Source organism: Malania oleifera, chromosome 1 (assembly GCF_029873635.1).
Source record: "Malania oleifera isolate guangnan ecotype guangnan chromosome 1, ASM2987363v1, whole genome shotgun sequence".
Classification (NCBI taxonomy): domain Eukaryota; kingdom Viridiplantae; phylum Streptophyta; class Magnoliopsida; order Santalales; family Ximeniaceae; genus Malania; species Malania oleifera.
Window position 1 is genome coordinate 34,414,347 of NC_080417.1, and position 20,179 is coordinate 34,434,525.

Here is a 20,179-nt window from a genome sequence, read left to right on the forward strand (position 1 = left end):
CATTAATTTTTATCCTTCTTTTTTTTTTTTTTTTTTGAGTAACACCGGGTATCCACAGCCGTCAACGCGCGTCCGTTTTACGATCTGCACGCACCAGCATGTGACTAATCCCACGCCCTGTAGCAGGAGCCCCACCCACCACAGAGAAGTAATTCAGGCGCCTGCTGCAGGAATCGAACCCGGGATGCCAGGATTAGGCTCACCTCGTGAAAGGAAATCCCGGAGTCCGCCCTTGCCAACTGAGCTCAGCCCTGGGGGCTAATTTTTATCCTTCTTATTTTCAAAACAAAATGCTCAATTAGTACATCCGGTGGAGGCTATACCTATATATACAAACGCACGAGCGGTCCTCACGCAAGGTTCACTGCTCTTCTCCATACACAGCACTACTACTCCACACTTTCCCTCTTCTCTCTTCTCTGCTCTGCTCTGCTCCTCCACTCGGCAGATTCGATTTTCACTCTTCTTTTTTTTTTTAACCCAGGGAGATCTGCAGCCAAACACACCCTCTTCTGTGTTCCTATTCTTCTTCCTTTCTTTTTCTTCCTGATTTCTTAGATCTTCCCGCCGTTTCGCTGTTTCTCGCTTTTTCTTTTTGGTTTCCTGCACATGGATTCCTTCGATTTTGATATCGTGAAGGCGGAGAAGGCCGACGCTATGCTAAGGTACCGTGTTTTTGGTAACCTCGCCAAAGTTTTCCGAGTCGGAGAAGTGTGCGTCGTTTTGCTCTTCCTCTTCTGGATTTCGCCCCGCGTGCCTTCCGCCGTGAAGATCTCCGGAGAGTACCTTCGGCAGCTCTCCGCAGTCGCCGTCAGTCCGTCCTTCATTTTTCTGCTCGGCAACGCGATCATCGTTGTTCTCCTCGCCAAATCCGGGCAGTTTTCCGCCCAAAATTCGGCTGGCATTAGTGCCGGAACTGTTATCTGCGAAGAGTTTCTGAGCAGCGCCAACGGCGGCAAAATCGGATCCGAAAGCCCTCCGCTGTCGCACGAGCCCGAGGAAATCATGTACGAAGATAAACAGATAATAAGTCAGAGGAACGAGGATTCATCCGGCACCGGTAGCATTTTCGCTGTGAAAAAGGTATATCAGAGGACCCAGTCGGAGAAATTGAAGTCATGTTCGGAAAATCAAAGTGGCGTGCTCCGCCGGTCGGAGACAGAGATATACCTGAAAACGGTAGGGCAGACGGATCATCTAAGCAACGAAGAGTTCCGGCGCACGGTGGAGGCATTCATCGCGAAACAGCTAAAATTTCACAGGCAAGAATCGGTGTCGATTGTTCCGCTCAACCATAGCTGATTGGGAAATAAAAAATTTTAAAAATAGCGCTAAGACTGAAATTTCAAATAGAATCACAGATGCTTAGTGTGTACAGCAGTACAGGGCTATGTCCAGGGGAGGAAATTTACAGAACTAGGGTAAGAGCATGCTCAAACTGGTTAGATTACGGAAATCTCTATGAGCGGAAGATCATGAATGTGTAGCAGCCGATTAGGAAATTTTAAATAGAATGTATTATTTATTTCCTGGAGGGATGCTACAGTCACCTAGAAGCCTGCAAAAATTCCCTCTATACTTCCAATTATGAATTATATTAATTTTCTTCTTATATTTCCTTGTGAATTTCATTTTATTATTATTTTTAGAGCTCATTTTTTGTAGCAATAAACAATGTCATAAAATAATTCGCATGCAGAACTTTACCAAAAATAAATTTTTACTTAAGAAAATTTTTGTTAAGTGAAAAAAGATACTAGCTTGTGTTGAGTTAGAAATATATCTCTTCTTAATAATATAATGATTATAATATATGATCTAATAATTTACACAAGAAAGTGTTATTATTGTAATTTGTATGAACCCTTTATAAGAAATAAATACTAAATAATTATTTATAAATTTTACTATGAGACTGTTTATATTGGATGAAATAATTTTCTTTTAAGTGAGAAAGGAGAAGATGAACTACCATGACCAAAGAGTGATTTCAATCTTAAATTGTACATGAAAAATTTTGATTAGTTGATTTAGAAAATGTGTTCTTTAATCTAAAGAAACTTGTAGTCATAAGATGGAGGAGGTGCATTTGTCACTTGGAGTATTATTATTATTATTATTATTATTATTATTACATAGGAATTTCAGCCATTAACAAGCCCTTCAGATCCCTTGGTGTGGCATCAAATCTACGTGAGTAATATTATTATATAACCTATAAGTGACCAGATTTGTATTTATTTTGAGTTGTACGATGTACACTTTAAAAATGAGAATAGGAAACAAAACGAGATTAAAATGAAAGATAAAATTAAATGAAATTAAATAAAATCATGTAATAAATTTCATTTGATCATATTTGAATATACTAAATGTATAATTAATTTTACTTCACTTAGGAAAGAAAAATAAAGGAAAAATTCATAAAAATCTCAAAGAGATAGGTAGTTAAACTATCAACTCAAGGTTATGGATGTAACCCCCCGAACCCAAAATTGGGGTCCGGAGTGTTATTTAAAATAAATTTCTAATACCATATAATAAAATTTCCATAACAATTACCAGAGTAACTAAAATATCCCAATATAACATTAAATCCATCCCAGTATCTCAATGAAGTTCCCAACCCATCAAAACCTAAATAAAATATCAATAATATCTATAATATCAATTTAATACATTCTTAGGAATTTCAAAATAAATCATAAATAAAAAATTTAATAATTAATCTAAATTACTATTTCTGTTAGCTTTACTGTAATCTCAAGAGGGGGGTGAATTAGTATTTTCAAATTTTATCCCCTAGGTCAATCCTCTAACAGTAGTAAATCAATATAAATATACAGTGAAAATTAAACTGCACAATTAATTTAGCTAAGCATGCACTGCAAAATAGTAAATAGAAATGACACCCAGAAATATTATCGAGGTTCAGAAAACTGCCTACGTCTCCGCCTAGTAAATCAATATAAATATATAGTGAAAATTAAACTACACAATTAATTTAGCTAAGCATGCACTGCAAAATAGTAAATAGAAATGACACCCAGAAATATTATTGAGGTTCGGCAAACTGCCTACGTCCCCGCCTTGACTAACAAGCACAAGGATTACCACTATAAGCTCACTTAACAAGTGGAGCGACACCTAAACAATCAAGTAAATTAGCACATGACTGGTCTCAACCTTTACAATCAGGTCAAATTAACACAGGATTAACCTCAACCTTTAGCAACTGATCCTTACCGGGCTGGATCACCGTCCCCTCAGGTCACACCAAAAATACAATAGATTTCTCAATAAAATTTGCGCACAACAAATATGCTTATTATCTAAACAGATTATGTACCAATGTAATTAATACACTATCGAATGATATGATAAGATAAGTTCAGTGTAGCCTTAGTGTCTATTCTCAAGATTAATGCAAATAATAAAATCAGTACGTGAGAGTGTAAGTGATAAGATCTTTGTGTCAAAATAATATTCTCAATCACAAAGTAACAACAAAGATCACAAATATATACTTCAAATATCTCAACAAATGTTTTTCTTAAAATAAACCACAAGAAATATTCAAAAATGATTTGTAGAACTTTATTTGATCTTTGTATTCAAATGATAATCTCAATCAAAAGGTATAGCAACAAAAATCTTTAGCACTTAAGCAAATATCTCAAAATATATTTCTCAAAAATATATTGCAATGACAATGCAAAACTCAAAAGCTCAATGAAGTATTCTTAGAGAAGACTTATTAACAAAGTCTCCTAAAGACACTTAGGACTTACTCTCAAGATAAAGAAATTTCAATCAATCACTAAACAAGTGAGAGTGTAAGTCTTATGAGAAGAACACTCAAGCACACTTACAAAGAGATTTTAGTAATAAAAGTGAGTAAGAATAAGTGTAGGAGGCTTAAAGATGGAAGTAGGAATTTTTGAATTTTAGAGAATTTTTGCTAATTAAGATTGCTAATCATTGACTAATTTTTGCAAATGAGGAGGTATATATAGAATTCTTCAAAATTATAACCGTTCAGGACATATTAGTCATTTTAGGAAAAGTTTAACTAAGGTTAATAAATTTTAACCGTGTTTTAGCCTCGGTAATTCTCACCAACCCGAGAGCACCTGTTGACTGAACTTAAGGTTCGGTCAACCAAGTGTTTAGGTTCGTTCAACCGAGAGAAATTTGAACTAGAAGGATGATCGACCGTATTTGAGGATTTCAAAGGCGATTTTCCAAATTCGCGCAATTCGGTCAATCGGGTCAATTTGAATTACGAGATTCGGTTGTCTGGGCAATTGACATTTCCCACATGGGGGGTTCGGTCGACCAGGGCGTTGCCCATATGTTTTTGGTCGATCGACCGGGCGGTGAACTTGTTGACCCAGGAAGGTTCGGTCAATCAAAGCTTGCCTATATACTTTTGGTTGGTCGACCGAGCGGTCAACTTGTGACCTGATGGGGGTTTGTTTGACCAAAGATCTTAGTGTAACTGAGTTCGGTCGATCAAACATGCCATCTTTGGGCATTTAGGTCATTTTCTCTCTAAAAAGTTGTCCCTATTCATATGATGATTAACTTACTTTTAATAGGACACATTTTTATGAAGTATAGGGAGTCATAAGGACAGTCTAGGTCTTTTGAGCATATACCCTAAAAAATTCGTTGTTGATCAACCGAAGGCTGATCCCTAAGGTTCTATGGCCCCCTATGGTCAGTTTATGGTCATCACTGAGCTTTTATTCATATCATGTATGCAATGCATTAATTATTACAGACTATTACCTAATTATAATTACAGACCTGAATAGAGCAATAATTTAAATTACAACAAAGGAAAAGTTTCAGGGTCTTTAGACTTTGAGTCCTCATGTGTTATCAATTGATCTGCTAATATAGACCTGCACACAAACTTGATAGCCATCAATTACTAGTATTTGTCATTATCAAAATCTGGTGTGACCAATAAGGTCAACAATTTCAAACCCCACCCACGCTTTCGCTGCGCTACATTCTTGTCATACTTTACAGGGCATTTGAAAAACATTTGATATTAATGGGGTGAGACACTTCTTAGTAAGGATGAAATAAATTATCATCAGTGTGTGGTAGATGAGTTTTAGTGCATACAAAATATAATCATTAGTTAAACGACAACAACTGTTAAAACACTTATAAACTATATTCATACATGCAACATTATTTTAAAAGCGAGAGTTTCCGATGATTGGGGAGATTACACGCCCATACATGTAACGTCCCTTTACTCTAACACCTTATGTAACCTTGCCCATTCAGTTTGGGTATGCGTATAACTGATACCTATCAATGTACTCGCTTTACTCAGTAAGCCTTCGGGCAAAGAGTCTTATCTCGCTGTAATTTGTTTATGCATTTTAATTCACATACATGTACTCACACACATTCATCATCAATCATACTACAGAATCCGCATACACGAACTTTTCATAATAACACAGCATATCCAAAATCATAATGTAATCAATTCACCTATACATACTCACATCCATCAAGGTTAATGCACAAGTACTTCAGTATTAATTATTCTCACTGCGTACCGAGCATATCTCAATACGTGGCCCACACAAGAACTTTCACCGATACAATACACATAATACCATTCATAGCACATCGACAAAAATGAACTCCTCATCCATCCTGCAACCGTTTTGGTCCCATTTATATAAATGACAATATAACGAACTCCTCATAATCATGTCAACGTTATATCGCAACTTATATCATGTACAATATAACGAGCTCCTCTTTTGCCTGCCAACGTTGTATTCCAATATGCATGAAGGATATTAAATCACACAAACATATACTTACACCATGACAATCACAATCGGTTTATTAAAATAAAATATTAATACGATTTATGTATTTAACCAAACTTTACTAAACTGCCTGTAAATAATAAATCATTCTTTATTAACCCAAGACCATTAATTTATTCCGTTTAATTTATTCAGAAAGTCCATTATAATCATTTAGAAATCAAATATTTTAATTCAATCGGTTCAACTTTAAAATAATAATTATTATAAAATCCCTAGACTCACAAACACCAATTTAATCAATTCGTAATAATACTAATAATAATAATCTAAAATCCAATTCTCATACGCCAGAATATTCAGAAAAACGTGTATATAATTCATGTAATCTTATATTGTAATTTGATCGGTTAATGTATAAAAATTTTTAACATAATTTATTCCCTTTATCTCATCTCAAGAGTGGTGTCTACGACACTTTTACGATAAATCCATTCCAGTTAAAATGTTGGTGGTCGAATTTGGAACCCAATGACATTTTCTGTTCTTCGATCGACGCACATTTGATTGAGAAAATTAAGGAGAGAGAAAGAGGTTGAGGAGAGAGAGAGAGAGATAGGTGAAAGAGACGGTGGGGGAGGATGAGAGATACAGTTGGGGGTTGATTGAAATTAATTTCAATTAAGGAGATATATAATATCACTACTTTATTATATAAAATTATATTATTTAATTAATAACTATTAATTAATTAATTTTAATTTTAGTTCAATTTAATTTTTTTTTTAATTTTTTTTATCCTTCCATCCTATTATTCTTAGGATGGTTATAATGGATCACTTTTCCCGTCATCTTATGGCCTCCTTTTGGATATTGAAGCCCATCTGATTAGCAAACTTTATTTTTACTTTTATTTTTTTTGTTGTTTGTATGATGAGAAAGATATATATATATATATAGAAGTCTTAGTTATGAAAGTACCAAATTGGTTCTTAATGGATTGATTGACCAATCCATTCTATCACACTCCCCAGTTAGCCTTCTCCGTGGTACCATTTAGCCACTGAACCGTCCACAGTCCCCACCCCAAGCAGGAGAAATCATTTCAAGGCAATGATCATTAAATTAATTATATGGTAATAATTCCTTCCCTCCCACTTCATAGTGTTCTTCACTCTCTCTCTCTCTTAGAAAACCAAAAAGAAAAAAAAAGTTGCCTTTACTTTCCCAAAAAGTAATGGGATTTTTTTAAAAATGGGATGAACTTTCATTAGTACCGTCTCTCTAATAATATTTATTGTCAAATATATAAATCTAAATACAAGGGCAAGAGCCGTTCACTTTTTTTAGTTTAACAAAAAAATATGAATCATCACCAATACTTTGGTACATCAATTTTTCGTTGGGTATAATTTCAAAAAATTAAATATTTTGTTGTGTTTTTTTGTCTTGTACAAACATGAAATTTCTTATTATCTTATCTCAATTGATAAATAATAGTCTCTTGAAATTTAAATGCTGACCTTTAATTAAGTAATTATTGAATTTTATTAATTTAATAAGTTTTTTTTTTTTTTTTAAAAAAATGACTGCACCTTCATTTATTTATTAATATACCCTCACTTTTGACGAAAGAATACCGTGATTACAAGACAAACAATGAGAGATAACACATAGAAAAAAAATTAAAGATCTCCCAAAATTAATACCAACATGCAATTAAAATAGGACTACAAATCCAAACAAATTCAAACAAAAACCTACTAACCAATAAAACATCTTACGCATCAAACCGAATAAAAGAAAAAAATATATATCAAAACAATAAAAGAAAATAAGTTAAACATATCTTATATAAATCGTACCCATCTTATCCAGTTTATACAAATCATTAATAATTTTAAAAAATTAGTTATTATCTGTAAACAAATTATTATCCAACTAATGTATCTGTTACTTTAATTTAATAAGCCTTCAAAAGTAACAACAAAATTTAGAAGTTGTAGAGCACGCAGTAGTGTGCATATTGTGTGTGCGCGTGTTTGGCCACGAAGGTAATGATGAAAACCACCAAAAAATGAGGATAGGTGGGGTTGAACTAAATTGATTTCAATTGTGGTGGACTCGTGAAAAAAGTGATATTATCAAACTTGGACGCTACTTCTCTCTCTCTCTCTCCAAAATGTTATTTGGAAAGGAAGGAAGTGACGTTGGCAGCCTTGAGGGATTTTTGTTTGCCATCTGTTTTAAAATATCAATTGTGATGAAGTAGGGGGGGTGAGGGAGGAAATGAAAATTAATGCAGTGGGCGGGCAGACGTCTTCAGGAATCAGGGGACGTTTGGTTTTAGTGGTGGGTGCCAGCAGCCAGGCCCTGGAATGTATATTCTTTAAAGTGCTCCTTCCTCTTTTATTCTTGACAAAATACACAAACTTGCAGAAGTTTGACGAAAAGATAATAATTTTCTTAAGATTTCAAAAATTTTAGAAATTTTTTCTAAAATTTTAAGAATTTTAAAAACATCCATTCAGATTTTTCAAAAAGACACAAATTTTCTCTTCTATCTTAGACAAAGACAAATTTTTAAAGAAAAATTCCATCTCTTTTTGACAAACCTAGAAGATATATCTATCTTTTTATCAAACCTTATGAGAGGTGGATATCTTTACTCTTTATTTTTTTAATCAATCAAAATAGGACATTTCTTGGATAAATCTCTCCAATTAAAGCTTACTTATATATATATATATATATATATATATATATATATATATATGTCAAGCTTGACTTGATTAAATTTATTTATGTTTTAGTCTATTATGAACACTTCAGTGAAATTAATACCCCTAAATGAGGCATTTGGGCGTCAATTGCATATCATTTAGTGATTAATTAACTTTTTTTGTCATAAATGTAACCTTCATTTATTATGATTTTTTTAAGATTTAGGAACCATTGAATTGGGGGTGGGTTAACCTTTATAATTAATCCAACCATGCATCTCCATTTCTTCTTCGACTATGACTCAATTATATTTCATCCATTAATAACTATTACATACTTTCATGTGCATTTTCTTTTTGTAGTTGTAGACATTTTCATTACCAATTGTCTCCATTTCTTTGTGCAAATTATAAGTCATGTTTTCTCTTGTACATTTGAAAAATTTTGAGTTAGAACCTTAAATTTATGTTAGTGTAGATCATATTGATAAAATGTAATACAAAATTGTATTAAATTTTATTCAGATTTGCATAAATTCAAACATCAAAACCAAAATTCATATACTCAAACACGTAATAAGAATAATTTTTGAAATAATAATCATTTGGTGAGAATTCCCTGATTTAAAAAATAATTAACGAACTTGGCATGTCCAATACATTTTCTTTTTCAGGATTACCGAGACATATTTCACATCAATGGTTGATGCTTATCTTTTTTTGTTAGAGAATTCATCCTCAAAACCTAGGTGTTAAGGAGAGAGAGTTAAAAGAATTTTATACTGGCCTTAGAACTGCTCACAGAGACGACGTGAGACTGGACAAAGATTAATACTCGCCCTCGAGCCCTTGGGGGAAATGAGGCAACGAGAGCCCATAGGGAGAAATGAGGCGAGGAGAAGTCCAGCCCACGAAGGAACTAAGCAGCAAGGAGAAGTCCAACTCACGGAGGAGTCAAACAGCCTAAGACCCAGTTCTGATACCATGTTAGAGGAGAGAGAGTTAAGAGGATCTTATACTGGCCTTGGAAATGCTCATAAAGACAATGTGGGACTGGACGAAAATTAATATTTTTCTATTAGAGAGTCAAGAGATCTATGAAGCAAATGTAGACCACCTTATTTTAAAAAGTAATATAAAAAAAAAAATTACAAGTCATTCACTCCCACATTTTATCTTTTAAGGTTTCACTACTAAACTTTCATAAGATAAAGATATGATGAAGAGCATAAATTAAAATATATACGTTAAAGGTGTTTTGCATCATTTAAAAAATCAATTTATGTAAATATTTTAAACTTAGTTAATTTTATTTAAGTTATTAACTCATTTATGAGGTCCCATTAACTAGGAAAAGTAACTCATTCACTTATTGGCCTAACCCACTTCTCAAATTAAATCAACTCTAGTATAAAGCTACATATGAGGGGTCATGACACATCCAACTTTTTTGTTTTGAATATTGATTTTTGTATTATCTAGAAGGCTTAGATGATACAAGTGTTAAGAGGGACTTCCGGAGAAAACCCCTTTCAATTCTTTAATTAAGAACCAATAAAACATAACATTGGATGTGGTGGCAAGAGACAAATCTAGCTTTAGAATTTTGGATACTTTTGCCCACCAAGCGTGACAAAATCTAATTGATGTATGAAATAGTGGTGCCAAGTGAGTTTGACACTATGGTTCTACTGAGAACCCAAGACCAAAGAGGGCATGTATTCCCCCTAATTATGATATGTATTATACACAATTATTCACAAATTATGCAAAGCAAGAAAAGAAGGCATTATTGCCCATTTTCTATTAGTAAAAAAATAAATTCTTTCCTTGGTATCAAATTCCAAGATCATGACCAAATACAAAACAAATATTTTTTGTGCATATATAATCTTAAATGCCATTGATTTAGACTATTTGTGTAGGGGTAAGTTAATTTTTGCAACATAATTTTCTTTCATTCTAACCAAACATTATAATATTTTAATTTTTTCAAGAAAAAAAGGTAAGATGGGAAAAGATACAAGAGAACACTTAAAGGATCAATATATACAATAGAGACAAAAAAAAAAAAAAAAAAAAACATTAATTTTTAACTCTATATTATAGACACCCCATTTTGTCCAACTATTATATAGAAAAAAATTGGATTTTCAAAATTGTTTTGATTATTTTATTTTTTTAGGTATAGGTGTCTTCTAAGGTCTTCACCCAATTGGGATCTCTCATTTTTCACTTACTCAATCTCATTGCCTTGAAATAAAGATTCATTCATTGAGTTTGTACTACAAGGTGTTGTTTCATTCTGTTGACCTTATAAGTCATACCCTGTTTTGATTATGACAAATACTTGATCCAGTATTTAATGTATGTCAAGTTTGTGTGTAAGATCATATTGGCGAGATCATACGATGACATGAGGTGACTTGAAGAAGATAAAGACCCATAATATTTACTTTCTTTGTAATTTATATTCTCTTCAATTTAGGGTTTATAATATTTGCTTAGAAACGGTTTGTAATAATTGATGTATATAATGCATGTAGGAACTGATAAGCTCAAAGACCTTAGAAAGACCCTAGGACCTTTCACATACACTTAGCATAAGTCCCCACTTTCAAATATGCAATTAGGGGAACATATACTATTTAGGTCCTAAAATAGTAAGGTTTCGGACGATCAAACCTTGGTGTTTAAAACACCTCGGTCGACCAAACATAAGAAAAGTTAGAGTGTTGACCTGACATTGGGCGACCGAACCAAAAATACCTTAGCGTCTTCAGTCAACCAAACATTTACCCAGACCTTTTCCAACAACAAGGGCGCCCGAACGTTTACATTCAAAATACCCTCGGGTGACTGAACATGCAAGTTCGGCAGACCAAACTTGAGGACGGATGACCAAACCTCGGATAGCTTGGAAAATCACCTTGTTCAGTCACCCCAACCATTTTTCAGGCACGCGAAATTTAAAAATTACTTTTCTTCATGTGTCTGTTCGGGCGACCAAACCTATGGCTCAGTCGACCGAAACTCTCAGGTTGGCCTAATTTTTACCGAAGTTAATTGGGGTTAAACATGGTTAATTTTTTAAAACTCAATTAAAATAATTTTAATAATTCCCCTGGTGTCCCCAACGATTATAATTTTGGCTAAGTCTATAAATATGAGTTCATTTGTTCAATTAATTAGTGATTAACATTGTGATTAGCATTGAAACTCTTCGAAATTTTTCAAAGGTCAAAAAGCCTATACCCTCACATACTAATATTCCTTTGCTAAATCAAGCCTTGTGAGAGTACCTTGAGTGATTATACTTTATTCCCATTTTCTAGAAACTCTCATTGTGCTCATTGTTTGTTTGATTTTGGGATTGAGAGTTGTGCATAGGTTTTCCCCCAATTTAATCTAATAAATCTATTGTGCGGGAAACCTTAAAGCTTGTGGGTCTTGGGATTTGAATTGCAAGAAACCTTAGCTTGTGTTTTTTAGTATGCAAAAATCTTTTCACAAACTCATTTTTCGAATATCTCTTGTACTTGAATATTGAGAAAATATTTTTTAAAGATATTTTGATTACTCTTGGTGAAAATCTTTGAAACCCTAAATTGTTATTAAGATTTACATCTATACATTGTTTCAAAGATTAGTTTGTTAATACACTGTTGTGCTTGATTAAATAAAGACATTATATTGAGTGTTGATTGCACACATATAGCACTGAGCTTATAGTTCTTATATCATTGATGCGCATTGATTAATACTGGTATAAATATGCTTGTCTAAGAAGCATAAATTTTGTACACATCTTGTATTGTGAATTGGTTGTATTCCAGGCATGGCCTGAGGGGGTGTTAATCCAGGTCGGAAAGATTGATTATAATGGTTGAGGTCAACCTTGTGTTAATTCGACCTAGTTGTATTTTGGCGCCGCTCCACCCGTGAAGTGAGCCTTAGTGGAATCCTTGTACTTGTGAGCCAAAGCGGTGATGTAGGCACATTTGTCGAACCTTGATAACATATCTGGTGTTATCTCTCTTTACTTGCTTTTCTGTGCATACATAATTAGTTTACTTGTGTAATTTAATTTTAGCTGAATATATTGATTTATTTTATATCTGCACTAGATTGACCATAGGATTGTGTAATACTGCTGCTGGATAATTGACCTAGGGGAGAAATTTTTAAAATACCAATTCATCCCCCTCTCTTGGGATTACAGTAAAGTTAACAATTAGTATTAGAGTTAGATTGCTTATGTAACGACCCAAAAAACTTAATTAATAAAAAAAATAAAAGAAGAGAAAAAGGGAAGAAAAAAGAAATATTTTAAAGGGTGTCAGCAAGAAATTGTTAATGAACCAACTGGTCTCGTCGACGAGTCTTCTACCTTGTCTTGTCGACAAGGGCACATATCTCGTCGATGAGGAGTTACCGAGAGGGGTTTTCATATTACTGAAATTCATCGACGAGTTTCTAATTTCATCCATGAATGATGTTCTTGAACTTGTTGACGAGTCCACGTGTCTCGTCGACGAGTCACTACCTATAAATAGCGACTCCTTTCATATTTAGCAGAAAAATTCTACATGTTGTCTCTCTCTCTATCTCTCTCTCTCTCTCTCTCTCCCCCTCTCTCTAGAAAAATGACCCTCTCACTTTATCTCTAGGTTTCTGGCCCCATTTCTCCTCGATTTGACGATCGGAAGTTACCATGAGACTCTTGGGAAGATTCTCTGCAACATAGGCGGAGCAAAATTTCAATTTGAGAAGTTTGGGAAACATCCCAAAATCAAGGTAAGTGAGATAATTTAAGGGGTTTTTTTTTTATTATTTTAAGATATATGGAACCTAGGAAGTATTAAATGAGTGTTTTTCTGAGATTTGAGAAAGTTGAGATTTTTGGAATACAAGGTCTCGTGTTTGTGCGATTTTAGACTGAATCCCGATGAGCTCGTAAAGGGAAATATTTTATAACAATATTTTTATTAATTTTAAAATGACCAATTTTGGGTATAAACTCTACATATTCAGGTATAATTTTCTGAACCGTGCAGGCATTGAAAATACTGCTTTTGAATATATAATATATTGGGTAAAATTGTGTGGCATGAAAATAGTTTTGAAAATTAAATGGTTGCGAGTACTGTGGGATAATAATTTAATGTGATTGTGAATACTGTTTGGGTTGCGATTTTTGCTTGGTTGGAATGCTAGTTGGTTGTAAATACTGTTTGATTGTGTATACTGTGGTAGATGTGAGGATGTGTTTGAGTGGTTGGATTTGCTTTTGATTTGTGTTGTGGTTCATGTAAATTGCGATATAGCGTTAGCAGTGGTATAAGGAGGTCATTATATTGTACTTGATATAATCGTCATATAACGTTGGCAGTGGTTTGAGGAGATCCTTATATGGGCGTTTATATTGGGGGGTAAAACATTGGCAGTGGTATGAGGAGTTTGTTTTACCTATTTACCATGAACAGGGTGGTATGTGTTGTAATCTGTGTGATGATAAGTTCTGTGTGGACGTTGCGTTCTGTGTGAATATGGACTCTGTGTGGGTGAGAATGGATAATGTGAATATTCTGTGTGGATTGGTTGTGGTATGCATATATGTGTGGAACTCTGTGAAATGACTAGCATTGGTTGCGTGTAATTTTAATTACTTAAGTATTTATGATAAAGTAAAATATTCCGCCCGAGAGCTTGTTGAGGAAGACGAGTACTTTGGTAATTATTTGTGGATACTAGAGTAGAGGGAAGCCACTTGTATGGGTGAATGACCTTCCCTATTCTCAGAGAGTTTACTTGGATACATAACCCGAGGGTTTACTGAGAAAGGTGAGTACCCTCGTGTTAGCACTAGAGTAGAGGGAATCTATTTGTATGAGCGGGTAGACTTTCCTATTCTCTGGAATTATCAGTAAAAATAATTATGTATATGTGTATGTGATTGAGTGACAAAGAAGTTGACAATGGTGTGATTATGAATGCGTCTTCTTGGTTGCTATTGGTGGTGTAATACAACTGTATGTATTTTGTAATTATATATTAAACACTTCAGTCAGACACTGTTGTAACTTATTTCTTCCTTACTGAGGTATATCTCACCCCTTCGATTTATCAATCTTTTCAGGTCTTTTAGGTGATTGAGCTTAGAAAGCTCTAGGGTGGGCTAGTTTTGTGAGTAAATAAAAAGAACGGATATGTATAGTTTTATGTTTAATTATTCTAGTCATGTAATGTGGAGAATGTGGTTGTACCTTATGGGTTTGCATATGTGAATATGGAACTCTGGTATTATGTTCGAGGTTATTTTATTATTTCTATTGCGTGAATGGTATCAGAGATGTTTGGATGGTCTCATAACACTCCGGGACCCACGTGGCGAGTTTGAAATGTTACAGTTGGTATCAAAGGGTAGATTAGGGTGTTGACAGGAATTTGAGTTTGTTTCCTAACTTGGAGATAGAAACCCCTTGGTGGACTTTTGTGATTTTCTGAATCAGTTAACGGTTTCATAAAACCACGGTAAATCTATTGACGATGATGTTTCCAAGTAGAGAAACTGAAATTTGGAATGAATTTGAAGGTTAAAATGATTGCGGATAATTGGATGTTGGATATTTAATTGAGGATTTGGATATTAAATTGGTTTTATGTTTTATGTTTTATGAATATGTCAAACAAATATTAAGATGTGGAAATTCTAAATTGCCTCTGTTGTATATTTATATTTAGGGATGGATCCTAGAGGAAAAGGTGTGGATGAAGGAAGAGGAAGCGAGCTAGGAGCTTCTAGAGGGGATGAGATTGACACCTCTTGACTGTTACGAGGAATAGCTCGTCAGGTTAGGGAAGAGATGAGACGAGATTTTGGGGGATCAAGTTACCCACCAATGCACTAGCGTTGCATGATTGATCAATTCACCGGCTTGAAACCCTCATCTTTTGAGGGTGGCACTGACCTGGTTAAGGCTGAGATGTGGATGCAAGAGATGGAAAAGATACTCGCAGTGTTGAATTGCACCGAGAAGAAGAAGGTTCTTTTCACCACCTTTAAGCTGGTTGGAGAAGTTGAACGGCGGTGACATGCGATGAAGCTGTTAGAGGAACAGCGAGCAGTACCTATGGCGATGACCTAGAGTCGATTCAAGTAGGTTTTCTACGACCGATATTTTCCCGCCACTACTAGAAATGCAAAGGAGGAAGAATTTTTCAACCTGACTCTGGGACGCTTTACTGTTCAACATTATGCTGCTAGGTTCCTTCAACTATCCGCTTTGCACCTTCTATGGTTCCAAATGAATACCAAAAAGTGAGGTGGTTTGAAAGGGGTCTGAATCAGAGAATTCATGAGTATATGGCGTGTTTACAGATCCAGTATTTCGCAGAATTGGTGGAGAAAGCTACTGTTGTAGAGTTGAGTCTGCAGAGAGGTGCAAAGGCTGAATGAAGGAAAAGGCCTACGTCTCCTCATTCCCAAGAAAATGTTAAACAAGGGTTGTGGAGGGGAGACAAAGATGTTGCAGGTTAGAGGTTAGAAAGAAATGATCGGGGATGACATAGTGATTCCTCACGCCCCCACTACCCTAGATGTAACCAGCGGCGTTGGGGAGAATGCCAAAGTAGGGGTGTTGTGTGCTATAGATGTGGAAAATATGGTCATATAGCTCGAGAATGTTGAGAACTACCAAACAATGCACTAGCTCCAAATCAGAACTAGAGGAACAACCCGGTGCCTCGCGGCGGCTGTGCCCCGACACGTGTCTATATGTTGGGTACACCTAAGGAGAACAACACTAAAGGCCCAACTAATATGTTTATGTTAGCGTGTGTACTAATTTCATTTGACTTTGCATGATTCGGTGTTGTATATGTTTGAATTGGTTGAAATATATGAATGTGGTTAGTTAGTTTTTTAGTGTGTAAATGGGTGATTAACGAATTTTGAGGATGAAACTCCTTTAAGGAGGGGAGAATGTAATGACCCAAAAAATTTAATTAATAAAGATAATAAAAGAAGAGAAAAGGGGAAGAAAAAGGAAATATTTTAAAGGGTGTCAGCAAGAAATCATCGAAGAACCAACTGGTCCCATCGACGAGTGTTCCATCTTGGCTCGTTGATGAGGGCACATGTCTCGTCAATAAGGAGTTACCGAGAGGGGTTTTCATATTACTGAAATTTGTTGACGAGTTTTTGGTTTTGTCCACGAACGGTGTTCTTGAACTCGTCGACGAGTCCATTTGTCTTGTCGAAGAGTCCACGTGTCTCGCCGACGAGTCCCTACCTATAACTACCGACTCCTTTCAGTTTTAGCGGAAAAATTCTACATGTTGTCTCTCTCTCTCTAGAAAAACTTCCTCTCACATTCTCTCTAGGTTTCTAGTCCCGTTTCTCCTTGGTTTGACGATCGGAAGCTACCACGAGACTCCTAAGAAGATTCTCTGTAACATAGGTGGAGCAGAATTTCGATTTAAGAAGTTTGGGAATATCCAAAAATCAGGGTAAGTGAGATAATTTAAGGTTTTATTATTATTTTGAGATATATGGAACCTAGGAAGTAATAAATGAGCGTTTTTTTTTTTTTTTAGATTTGAAAAAGTTGGGAGTTTTGAAATATAGGGTCTCGTCTTTGTGTGATTTTAGACTGAATCCTAAGGAGCAGGTTGGGGAAAATATTTTATAGCAACCTTTTTATTAATTTTAAATCGGCTTATTTTGGGTATAAACTCTACATATTTAGGTATAATTTTCTGAACCATGCAGGCATTGAAAATACTGCTTTTGAATATATAATATATTGGGAAAAATTGTGTGGCATGAAAATAGTTTTGAAAATTAAATGGTTGCAAGTACTGTGGGATAATAATTTATTGTGATTGCGAATACTGTTTGGGCTGCGATTTCTGCTTGGATGGAAATACTGGTTGGTTGTAGATACTATTTGATTGTGTATACTGTGGTAGATATGTGGATGTGTTTGAGTTGTTGGATTTGCTTTTGATTTGTGCCGTGGTTCATGTAAATTGTGATATACCGTTGGTAGTGCTATAAGGAGGTCGTTATATGGGCGCTTATATTGAGGGATAAAACATTGGTAGTGGTATGAGGAGTTTGTTTTACCTATTTACCATGAACAGGGTGGTATGTGTTGTAATTTTTGTGATGATTAGTCTTGTGTGGACTAGTCTTGTGTGGAAATGTATGTTGTATGTATGATAGTCCTGTGTGGACCAGTCTTGTGTGGACGTGTATGTTGTGTGTCCTAGAGTCCTGTGTGGACGTTGCATTCTGTGTGAATATGGACCCTGTGTGGGTGAGAATGGATAATGTGAATATCCTGTGTGGATTGGTTGTGGTATGCGTATATGTGTGGAACTCTGTGAAATGATTGGCATTGGTTGCATGTAATTTTAATTACTTAAGTATTTATGGTAAAGTAGAATACTCCTCCCGAGGGCTTGTTGAGGAAGGCAAGTACTCTGGTAATTATTTGTGGATACTAGAATAGAGGAAAGCCACTTGTATGGGTGGGTGACCTTCCCTATTTTCGAAGACTTTACCTGGATACATAACCCAAGGGCTTATTGAGAAAGGTGAGTGTCCTGGTGTTAGCACTAGAGCAGAGAGAATCTACTTGTATGGGCAGATATACTTCCCTATTCTCGAGAATTATCAGTAAAAATAATTATGTATATGTGTATGTGATTGGGTGACAGAGAAGTTGACAATGGTGTAATTATGAATGCGTCTTCTTGGTTGCTATTGGTGGTGTAATACAACTGTATGTATTTTGTAATTATATATTAAACACTTTAGTCACACACTGTTGTAACTTATTTCTTCCTTACTGAGAGGTGTCTCACCCTTTTGATTTATCAATCTTTTCAGGTCTTCCAGGTGATCGAGCTTAGAGAGCTCCAGGGCGGGGTAATTTTTGTGAGTAAATAAAAAGAACGGATATGTATAGTTTTATGTTTAATTATTCTGGTCATGTAATATGGAGAATGTGGTTGTACTTTAAGGGTTTGCATATGTGAATATAAAACTCTAGTATTATGTTGGAGGTTATTTTATTATTTCGGCTGCGTGAATGGTATCAGAGATGTATGAATGGTCTCATAATACTCCGGGCCCCACGTGGCGGGTCTGGGGCGTTACAGCTTAGACTTGATCGTTAATTTGTATAAAGATCTAGATGGCTCATAACATGTAACCCCTTTCCCTAAGGGACCCTCTTCCTCACGTCCTTTTATTTTCAGTAGTGTCAATTACCCCTTTTGGAAACAAAGGATGCGCATTTACGTTCAGAACATTGACTGGAAGGTGTGGAGAGTATTCTCTAAGGGAAACTATGTTCCCATGAAAACTGAAGGTGAAATTAGAATTCCTAATACAGAAGATGAATATACTGATGAGGATATAAAAGTTGTTAGTTTAAATGCTACTGCCATGAATAATCTCTATTGTGGACTTGATGTTAATGAATTTAACATAGTTATGGCTTGTTCTTTAGCTAAGGAGATATGGGATAAATTAGAGGTCACCTACGAGGGTACTAGGGACGTTAAGGATAGTAGGCTAGACATGTTGACCAGTGAGTATGAAGCATTTAGAATGAATACTGGTGAGTCCATTTAGAGCATGTACACTCGCTTCACACACATTATTAGTTCATTGCATGCATTAGGTAAGATATATCCCACATATGAAATGATTAGAAAAATCCTTAGGATATTGCCACTGGTTTGGGAAGCAAAGGCTACGACCATATATGAGGGTAGAGATCTTAAAGTTATGTCACTAGATGAACTGATAGGTTTACTTATCACGTATGAGGTAGCTATTAATGAGAGACTAAATTAGCATAATAGAATGAGAAAAGTGACTGCTTTAAAATCGTCTACTAATACTTCTAGTGAGTGCAATGAACCTGAATCTGGAGATGACATGACTATACTTACTAGGAAGTTCAGTAGGTTCTTTAGAAAGAATAACAAGTCATATAGAAAATTTAGAGATTTAGGTCTCTTTTTTTTTTTTTTTTTCAAAGAGTTAAAAAAAAAAAAATAGAAATGGCGAGACTTCTGCCTCGATTTTTCGTGTTGGATGACAAAATCACTGGGGGGACACTTTCCTATCATTTCAGACTACTTCAAATCATTCGGTATAGTTAGATTTAGTAGAAAAAGAATAAGAAATGACAAGGTCTTGTCTCGATCTATGTGCCCAAAGTGAAAATCACATTGATATCCCTTCTTACCATTTTGGATTGCATCAAATCAGTCGATGCATTCTAATTTGGTAAAAAAAAAAATGGTATAAAAGTACAAAACAAAAGGAGTTTCACCTAGATTTACATTCTCAAAGTTGAAATTATTATCATACCCCTTCTTACCAATTTAGATTACTCTGAGTCGCTAGTGTAGTCAAATTTGGCAAAAAGATGGCAGAAAAGCTTGGAATGATAGAGGTTTCACCTCATTTTGTGTTCTCGAAGTCAAAATCACTGTAATACCTCTTCTTATCATTTTGTACTATTTTGAATCACCTAGTGCAGTTAGATTTAGTAAAAAGAGGACAAAAAAACTTAGAATGATAGGGGTTTTTGCCTCATTTTGTGTGTATGAGGCCAAAAT

The 20,179-nt window shown here is 35.0% G+C and overlaps 1 protein-coding gene across 1 annotated transcript; it reads left to right on the plus strand.

Moving 5' to 3' along the window:
• The first annotated feature begins 362 nt into the window (after positions 1-362).
• Positions 363-1,612, plus strand: LOC131163806 (uncharacterized). The gene has a single exon (XM_058120573.1). It carries the CDS (start codon positions 610-612, stop codon positions 1,300-1,302), a length of 693 nt encoding a protein of 230 aa, XP_057976556.1. The 5' UTR covers positions 363-609; the 3' UTR covers positions 1,303-1,612.
• Positions 1,613-20,179: the final 18,567 nt, after the last annotated feature.

Bases quoted from the DNA above. Each gene is read 5' to 3' on its own strand.
- LOC131163806 (XM_058120573.1), top strand. From the start codon at position 610: ATGGATTCCTTCGATTTTGATATCGTGAAGGCGGAGAAGGCCGACGCT.